We start from the raw sequence: 9,693 nt of genomic DNA, 5'->3' as shown, positions 1-9,693 counted from the left end.
AATAAATGGTGGTGTGGAAAAATGGGTGTATGAATCCAAATGTTATTTTATTTTATTTTTTTTTTAGTATTCATGTATTTCCGATGCAAATTACTTAACACTTAACAGAAAATCGTTATGTTAATAACTCAAACGTTACATATTTTGAATAACAATCCGAGCAAAGTCTACTGGCAATCACTTTGGTGATCTCGGAGGTCACAAATATTAAAATCCAATGCTTACCATCCAAGAGTCATGTTACTTGAATTTTTATCAGGATGCAAGCTTCTTACAAACGTACGTAACTAATTTGGTTGTCTAATAAATTGATCATTGTTATTATTGTGTAAAAAAATTAAAATTTTAATGAGCAGTTGGTATCTATAATGCTTTTCAAAATTTATTTTTAAAAAAACTCCAACCAGTTGGAATAATTGCGTCATCAACGCATAGGGTAAACGCTTCGACCTAGNCAAGACTAGAAGAAAGTGTGTGTATACTGGAATATAGTTGTCGTAGTAATTTTTAGGGGCGCTTGTTTTTTTTTTTTAATCCTAAATACTTATTGGTAAATACATACTTTTTTTATGTACAAAGAAAGAAATAATACTAAAGTACGAAAAAGACTATACCTAGACATTTTTTAAATATCAAAAAAGTGGGTCCGATAAAAACAGTTTACGGCTAACATAAATTTGGCCTTTCGTTTTCATTTCATTTTTTCTTTTTTTGGAAAGCACACATTTTTAACAAAACGAAAAATCAATAAGCAATATCACATGTTTAAAACATTTGCTTTGCAATAGCCACATCTGTTCGATTAAGTTTACTAACATAGTATTTTAAAAATGGTAACAGTCTTATATATAACTACGAATATGTAGAAAAACAAAATAAGCCCGCGGCTTAGAAATTCTTAAATTTAACAAAAAATTGCTACCTCTCCACAAAAATCGACCGACACTTTTATTTCATTAACACAACATAAATAATAATTATCGTTAGTTATACGTATCACTGTTAGAAAACAATTTGGTTTACTATTCAATTGTTACTTTTCATAAATAAAAATAAAAAAGCTTTCTTGCAACATTGAAAAATATAAAGTACGTAATTTTTGTGGACGTAGCACTCTTTATCACTTAAATCACAATAAATAACTGGATAATTTTATCTGCGAGTGATTGCACTTTTTTTTATCAAACAAACACTTCCGATCGAAGTTTATTCATTTATTAGTACTTAATGATCACTTTAGTTAAAAACAAACTTACAACAATTTTAATTTACAATTAATAGTCCCACCTTTCCTCCTCGGTTTCCTGTTTGATTTCGGTCGGACATTCACTGGGAGTCTGCTTCACGTTTTGTGCTTCATCCACCCTAACTTCGTTCTCCGTTTGTTCCGAGTTTTCGTTTCCATTACATACCGACGAAGAATCACTTTGATCATCGTCGTACCTGTCCATAACAGGGGTAGGCTCCACCCTTACAGTCTCTTCTGAATTCCGTCGTCCATAATCTTCAGTTTGCATAACACAAACACCGTTTATAATCACTTCGTTCCCAGTGGGTTGTTTCTCCTTCTCGTCCTGCCATTCTGGATTAACCCATTGAGGTGCGGCAGGCTTCCGTCTGGACGAACGACCTTGGTTACTACCTAAACTGGGCGATGGGGTTTCTTTGGGTTCGGATTTGATCCCTTCAGGTGTACTTTCCGAAAGGTTAGAATCTTCTGAACCCATGTTGCTATCGACATCGTCTTCAAAATCGTCGGGTTCCCTCTTGAGGGAAGTCATGGAGAGATCTAATCCACTCATCTGGTCTTTAACGGCATTGTTCAAAGCCGACAGATCTAGTTCGTTAGAGGGCAACAGTCCTCTGCTGAAGAAGGCCGCTAAGTTTGGATTTGTGGCCAAGTACGGTGGATATGGTAGTGGTACACTGCTAAGACCCATCCTCTCTTTCGATAACTCTAATAATCTTTGGTTTAGTAACAGTCTAAATTGGACTGGGTCGAAGGGTGCTTGACTTGAATTTTGATCACGAGGCGGTATATCCGAAGGAACTCCATGAGGCGCTTGCTGCTTCAACCTCATGCGATGATTGTGGAACCAGTTTGTTATGGTTCTGCACGATAGTCCCAGTTCGCTCGCTAGAAACTCGATGGTGGCAATGTTAGGATACGGATCCAAGGCGAAGGCCAGCTTGAGGGCCTCTTTTTGTTCTTCAGAGAAAAGAACGCGCTGCTTTTTAGCAGACTGAGGTCCGGGCCCAGGTGAATTGGAATGATAGAATTCAGATGTATCATTAGAAGAAGTGTCCGAGCTGTTGTCGTGAGTTCCTGGACCCGTTGACCTGCGTCTCTTATTGGCTTCACGCCGTTCGTTCTTTAAAGCTTGGAGGCGTTCGACGTTGTGGGCATCATTCAGCCACAACTGCATACGAATGAACGGCTCTCTGCCTTTAATACTAAGCATATGCCACGGTTTGGGCTTGGACAGCAGCTCACTTACAGACCCTTGAGACAATCCTAAAACTGCTTCACCAAATATCTGAAACAAGAGTAGAAGTTCTATTGTCGTATTTGCAATAAACAGGCAAAATGATGACACAATGAAGAAAGAAAAAGTTCTCACCTTTTGACCGATATTATTGGCTAAGAGGGCTTCTTTGATTTTGGTGGTAATGACCTGCGTGTCCAGGTCTTGAGTGAGTGCTGCCATTTCGTATACGCTAGGTGACATGTGGGGATGAAGACCTCTGATGCTACTGACTTGTTGATTGGTGAGCGAGGAATGTGATATGCTTAGAGGGCTGGGGTTTGTTTTCTTTATGTGCTCGGTGCTTTGCAACGTCATATGATGTTGTGGTGGAATTCCTGGTGGTGTTAGAAGCATTGTGGGGGCATGGGAATGAGGGATGGAATGATTTTGATTTGCTACCATTTGAAGAGAAGGCGGAAGAAGGCTTTGACTTTCGTGCATTTTATTTAAAAGACCGGCTGCGTCACTGAGCATCTTTGGGGTGGGTGGTAAGGGTTTGCTGATCGTAGGATTTGCTGAAATAAAAAAATTAAATTTTTAATTTTGAAACTCGTTCGCACAACTTCGCATACTTACCCCCACCGTATCCTCCTGTTCTCATCAATTTCTCTGGAGCAATTTTGTACTGACTGGCCACAAGTTTATGAACTGCGTTGTCATCTTCCAAAAACATTTTCATACGTATGAATGGTTCTCTCCCTTTCTGGGTTAACATATGCCAAGGTTTCGGCCGTGCTAGGAGATCACTGACGGAGCCTTGAGATAATCCTAATACAGACTCTCCAAAAAGCCTTTGGCTAATGGAGTATTGGCTAAGTTGCTCTTTCACTTTCTTCACAATTTCTTCAGTGTTCAGATTGTTGTATAGATCGAATTGTTGTTGTGTTATTGGCGGAAGAACAGCTTTCAATGGCCGCTGGCTAGTGGAATGGTGCTGTTGAACAGGTGGCTGTGAGATAAGGGAATTTGTGATGGACGCCATTCTTTGTAGTGGACTTGCCGCTGCCGATGTCGAGAAGTCTTCTGTTGGCGTCATAGCTGGTGGAAGAATGGAGTTGCTTAATGGGCTGGAAGCTGTCGAACTGGCAGTCTGAGATGGTGTTCCTGGTTCCATTTTCGGCCTCACCAAACTAAACGCACTATTATGAGACAAACTATCTTGATCTTTCGCACTCTTCTCGTCGATACCGTTCACCATTTTTGGTTTGTCCTTTGGAAGAGAGAGATCTTGAACTCCACCGTTTAAGGATTGCTGTTGACTTGGTGGTTGGTGATGAAGATGTTGTGGCTGCGGATGATGTTGTTGTTGTTGTTGCTGTTGCTGCTGTTGTTGCTGGTGCTGATGTTGGGCAAGTGCTTGTTGCTGAAGAGCAAGTAATCCTAAATTGGGCATTTGGGCGGGGTTCTGGCAAGGGTTCAATTTTGCTAATTCACGATGATAAGCGTCCAAGGCCATTCGAATTTCGTCTTGGGTACGGTCCATGGGACCGCCGCTGAACATGTGAGGGAAAAACATACTATATATTAGTATAGAAGCTGTTCTTTGGAAAATAGGTAAAAATTGTAAATAATATCGGGATGGAATGTAGATGTTTACCTAGGAAATGGATCCCTTCGCAGGTCTTCGATCCTTCGTCCCATGAGCTTTGCAAGTTCTTCTTGATAGATCCTAACGACCTTTTCTTGAGGTATGTCGTCGTTTTCGTACTTCTTCAATTTTCTATTCTGCGATGAATCTTTGGAAAACGGGCTTGAACACTGTGCGTGGGGCGATTTTGAATCTTCGTTGCTATGAGAGTCTTCGGGTTTCATCTGGAGATGAGACGCCTCGTTCAGGATATGTGCTATTCTCTCTTCGGAGAAATCACCTTCTGGACGACCGAATGTTGGAATCCCCGTATCTTTGCCTGAGGAAAAATTGTCTGTAATCATCATAGAAATAAGACCGCGTTATTGGAAATTCTATCATTGGGCATCTAAATTAAAGTATGGAAAATTACATGCGAGATATACAATAAACATAATTTATATACGGTAACATTGGAAATTTCAACTTTTTGACTGTTGGACGCGCACCTCCACCCCTTCATTCCCACCAGCCAGTAATGCTGGTGGGCGGGCAGTCCCTCCGTACTATGCCGGAAGGTAGGGTGAGAAAGTTGAGACTGACAAAATGAAGACAGAAGAGAATGAAAGATTATCTGTGGAATATTACTGCCTCAGCATTTACCTAAGTGATCCAAGGAAACAACAGAAAAACTTGGACCAAGGCAGACTGACCCGGAATCGAACCGGCGTCCTCCCGAATGCTAAGCAATGGTCTAAACCTCTAGGCCATGCCGCTCAGTATTAAAACTAGAGCATCCCACATCCTTAACTATTTGCGAATAGTAATATAATCTTCGTCTACTTCTACCCCTCCTAACTCCCGTTTCTGCCTCTAATATATTTCTGACTAGATCTTCATGCCTGCGAAGGCGTCCTACCAACCTATCTCGCCTATTTCTTATTGACTTCCATATAGTCCTTTGCTCTCCTATTCTTTCTAATACCTCTTAATTTCTAACCTTCTCTATCCATGGTATCCTCATCATTCGCCATTCGCGAGCATAGAAGTGACTTCTTTTTATTGAAGGCGACTCGACCCTGCGCTATCCTCGGCTTTATATCCCTACTACTCCTTCCGTCCTGACTTATCTGACTTCCTAGATACCNCAAGACTGAATTTGGGCAACACTAATACTTCAGCATTTTAAAAAATTCACCCTAAGAAGGGATTACAACATTTGTATAAGTCATATGTTATTTGTGGTCGGATGTATTTAAAACTTGATTTTAATGCTCATTGACACAATTAAATAACCACGTATTTTAGGGTTGCTACGTTTGTATTTGAAATTTATGATGGCAACGGGAAGTTATTACTTCCCAATGTTGAGGGAGAGGTTAGTACCGAAAGTTTCATTTACCTACTGTTAAGTTTAAATTATGTTGGTAACTTAATTCATACCATTAACTAGACATAAGTTAATAACAATTTAAAAGAATAAATTAATTTTGTTAATACTAGTTAAAATAGAGAAGGGGTGCTTATATGATTTATACTCAACCACTTGTGGGATTGACATTGTTGAAATACCTATAAGGTACCCTCCACCAAAATTTTACTCTTTAATAGATAATTATTAATTTCTTCTTTTCAGTTTTAAAAGACGTATTGGGGTAGGCTTCTATGGTCATTTTTTGCACGATATTAGTAAATACGTTCTTGAGGTGTTTTTAGATACTGAAAGGAAATATGAAAGATGGGAAAATGAGGGGAAAATTAAAAACCCCTGATAAGCCAATTGAAGATAATAACAATATTTTAAGAAATAATTAAGAACTGTAATTGCTTAGTCTGGATTCTGACCTTTTTAGAATTGTTTGAAATATTGTTGTTTTAGATAATATTTTAAAGAAATCGTTAAATAATTTTCTAATTATTACTGTAACAAAAAGAAGAAGACTTTATGGAGAATTAAAAATGTTTCACCAGCAGATTAGTCTAACCACAGTTATTATTGTCACTATCAATTTTTTAGTAATTGCCTTTTATTAGCCCTACTTTCTGGATCGATGAATACGAAATCTAAATCATTAAAACCCGGATACTTTACGCACTTCGATCGACACACGTACATATATATATATGTATTACTACATACATAACTACAAACATATTCGCATATTACACAAGCTGCTTGGCCCTGTATGTCAAGTTAAGTACCAACTTGTGTTTTCGATGCCTCTAACATTGATAAGGCGCCTGTCTGGTTTTTAGGCTGGACGGTTTGTTATCAAAGTCCAACATCCGGTCGGCTGAATCAATCTCTCTCTGTACTTTGGCCCGTCGTAGTGGAATTTACTAGGATGGAAATCCTTGTTTACGGACACAAACTGTTTACTAATTATTTATTTACGATTTTATGAATGAGCAACTTGCTGTTCTATTTAAATTATCTTTATGGCGAATTTATATATACTTATACATATACGATAAATATTATGTAAAATAACATGATCAGGCAGTTCGCATGAATTTTCCCAATTCCTTCCACCAGATGCTTTGCTTTCAACCACATTGTACAAAAAACAAAAAACAGAAAACGTGCTAGGATTAGAACATTCTCGCCCTGAGCGTTTAGAGTGGTTGAAGCATTGTACTTTTTCGATTAAATTTTATTGGAAGATAGTTGGTGTTTCCAATTGTTCTTCAATTTCGATTTCATATTTTTGATGTTTAAATATGGCTCAATCCAAATAAGTTGTCTTGCTGTTAGTTTTCCAAATAGGTACAGTTTGTCAAAGAAATGTTTCGTCACTTTACATACAATAAACATAACGATCAATCAAACTATGAATTAGTATGGATTCGCAAATTTCAATAATTTGTTAATTTTATTACTATAGACCCACTTTTCTTGATAATTTTCAAGGAAAAGAAAGATGATACCCATTCAAACCGTTAACAGCATAATTTCAAGAATTGAGGCATTCCTTTTAAAGTTAGTTTTAACCATCTATATTTTCAGTAGAAATTTCTGAAGTCATGAAAAATGAGAAAGCATTTCCTCGATCTTATTTTTATCAGTTTTAAAATTTTAAATGCCGTATATGTTCAATAAGGTGTTAATTTTATTACTATAGATCCACTTTTCTTGACAATTTTTAAGGACAAGAAAGATGATAACTTCATTCAAACTATTAACAACATAATTTCAATAATTGAAGCATTCTTTTTAAAGTTTTGTTTAATCATCTACATTCTACAACATTCTGAGTAAAAATTTCTGAACTCATGAAAATTGAGAAAGCATTTCCTCGATCTTATTTTTATCAGTTTTAAACTTTTAAATGTCAATACATGTTATGTCAAAAATTTAAACTTCAAAAGCCTTCAAAAAGTTGTTACTTTTATCGATTCTAAAAATGTATTAGAATGAATATTTTCTAATGATGTTTAAATAATTTAAAATACCTTTTAGGTCAAATAGAGCAATCTAGCGAGGAAAATCGATATTAACGTTCCGGGAAATGCTAGAAAGCTGTACATGTAAAGATAACTTTTTAACATTTATAATTCCTTTAAACAAAAAGTAGAACTCTAATAATATTTACAAATAAAGACTGTATGACAATTGTTTTTGTTATATATTTGGTTGAAAAGGTTATGAAATGTCGATTATGTAAAATGTTCCAAAAATCGAATATTAGGTATTAAGTAGGTATATGGCACTGTACAATTCAAATATATCGTCAATAGTTTAACAATCAATAAATAAATATTATTTACCCAAATGTTTCACAAGAACCAAAAATGTTAAGGTTTGCCAATTTTCATGCATTAATTTTCGTGGTAAGCCTTTGCTATAATTAATTAGATTAGTTATCGCAGATTTTGGGTTTACCTAATTTTAGATTTTTGCTATAAGCAGCACTGGTGAAGGGAAGATATTGCTTCACAGTGTTGAGGGAGAGGTTAGTGCAGAAAATTTCACTTACTGGAGTTTAACTTATATTGGAAACTTAATTCTTGCCGTTAATTCGACGTAAGTTAATAATAATGTAAAGGAATCAATAAATTAACTAATTTTGTTCTTACCTGTCCAAATAGAGAAGGGGATGTTGATATATATGTATCTGAATCACTTAGTAAACCAGGGTATGAACCCAGTTTATATGATTTGCACTCAGCCACTTGTGGGATTGACATTATTGAAATACCTAAAAGGTACCCTCCACCAAAATTTCACCCTTAAATAGATAATTATTTATTAATATCTTCTTTTCAGTTTTAAGAGGCCCATTGGGGTAGGTCTTTATGGTCATTTTTTGCACAATATTAGTAAATATGTTCTTGAGGTGTATTTAGATACTGAAAGGAGATATGAAAGGTGGGACCATGAGGGTCATCACCAGGGGGTTACATTCTCTGAAGCTCCAAAATTGAAAACCCCTGATAAGCCAGTTGCAGATAATAACAGTAACTTAAGAAGTAAATTAAGAACTGTCATTGCTAGGTCTGGATTCTGGGCTTTTTTAGAACTGTTTGAAATACTGTTGTTTTAGATAATGTTTTAAAGAAATCGTTAGATAATTTTTTTAATGATCACTGTGATAAAAACCTTAGGAAATGACTAAATAAATTAATACATTACAGATTGTACCTTTTTCTTACTTACCCAATATCAAAAATAGTAATCAAAGTTAAAATTTTACTGATGGGAACAAAACTGAACTATTTGTGATAACTGATAACTGCATACATATATCTAAAACGAATTTTAAATAATCAACACTGCCGTATGAATAATTTAAAATTAACTACGAAGTCGAGAGCACGTATGCAACCCATTTAACAGAATGTCTGACAGGACTAGACTCAGGTTTGAAATAATAGAACAAAGATTCCCAACCTTTTCTGAACTATCGCCTCCCTTTAGAAGAGCAAACAATTCCAACTCCCCCTAGTCCATAGTACCCAATTTAATATGAGGTACTAAGATAGTGTTGCATATTATCTTATATTTATTTATGAACACAGAAAGTGGATGAGGTGGCAGAAGTTGATATTTAAGAAAAACATGAATAAGACACATATTAAGTACGTTATAGGCCTAGAGGGGTCCTTTTTAAATACTCCAACTAACCCCATTTACCTCTACGCTCGCTACTGCCTCCTGGAAAGCTCTAGCATTCACTGAAGGGCGGTATTTTTTTATTTCTAATTATTAAATCGCACTTAAAAATGTTTTTAAAGGAATTAGTTAATATTTTTGATCTTATTTTGTAATGTTTCTTCTTTTCATCAATTTCATTTTATTTATAAATATACGTAGAAGAATCTTGTGAGAATTTTCTTTTTTCAAAATCTTTTATTTTAATTTGGACAAATTTTTACTTTAAAGAAAAAAAAATACAACGTGTAATTATACAATACAACACGCTACTCAAGTGAAACTTCTTCAAACACACAAACATACCGGGATAGGGGTTAAGGAATTGGTTTAATGGTATTATTTGTACACTATGCTCCGTACGGGTGCAATGCTGATAGTAAATATCCTATAGAATGTCTTTATATACAACAATCACAGCTTTTTTGTCATTAGACAATACAAAC

At 35.8% G+C, this 9,693-nt stretch overlaps 2 protein-coding genes across 5 annotated transcripts in view; one reads left to right on the top strand and one right to left on the bottom strand.

The window, feature by feature from the left end:
• Positions 1–492: 492 nt before the first annotated feature.
• The window catches only part of LOC108736742 (homeobox protein cut), a 181,989-nt gene continuing 172,788 nt past the window's right edge, over positions 493–9,693 (bottom strand). For 3 of the 4 annotated variants that reach the window (XM_018469292.2, XM_018469294.2, XM_018469295.2), the window contains 4 exons: positions 4,126–4,450; positions 3,105–4,045; positions 2,622–3,043; positions 493–2,537 (listed from right to left, as the gene is read on the bottom strand). In XM_018469292.2, coding sequence (XP_018324794.1) covers positions 1,275–2,537; positions 2,622–3,043; positions 3,105–4,045; positions 4,126–4,450 — 2,951 coding nt within the window. In that variant the 3' untranslated portion in view covers positions 493–1,274. The remainder of the gene's footprint in view (positions 2,538–2,621; positions 3,044–3,104; positions 4,046–4,125; positions 4,451–9,693) is intronic. The other variant, XM_018469293.2, reaches the window with a different exon arrangement.
• LOC108736744 (UPF0669 protein v1g209471) lies at positions 7,708–8,729 on the top strand. Its single transcript, XM_018469296.1, has 4 exons — positions 7,708–7,926; positions 7,989–8,119; positions 8,185–8,301; positions 8,363–8,729. Exons 1-4 carry the CDS (start codon positions 7,888–7,890, stop codon positions 8,637–8,639), a joined length of 564 nt encoding a protein of 187 aa, XP_018324798.1. The 5' UTR covers positions 7,708–7,887; the 3' UTR covers positions 8,640–8,729.

The sequence above is a fragment of the Agrilus planipennis genome, unplaced genomic scaffold (genome assembly GCF_000699045.2).
Source record: "Agrilus planipennis isolate EAB-ADULT unplaced genomic scaffold, Apla_2.0 scaffold103, whole genome shotgun sequence".
Classification (NCBI taxonomy): domain Eukaryota; kingdom Metazoa; phylum Arthropoda; class Insecta; order Coleoptera; family Buprestidae; genus Agrilus; species Agrilus planipennis.
This window is presented reverse-complemented; position numbering and strand designations above follow the sequence as displayed.

What these genes read in the sequence shown, in the direction of transcription:
- LOC108736744 (XM_018469296.1), top strand. Translation starts at nt 7,888, where the DNA reads ATGTTAAGGTTTGCCAATTTTCATGCATTAATTTTCGTG. An exon ending in TTCATGCATTAATTTTCGTG is followed by an intron (nt 7,927 to 7,988) that starts GTAAGCCTTTGC and finishes ACCTAATTTTAG; the next exon opens with ATTTTTGCTATAAGCAGCAC. An exon ending in ATTATTGAAATACCTAAAAG is followed by an intron (nt 8,302 to 8,362) that starts GTACCCTCCACC and finishes TCTTCTTTTCAG; the next exon opens with TTTTAAGAGGCCCATTGGGG.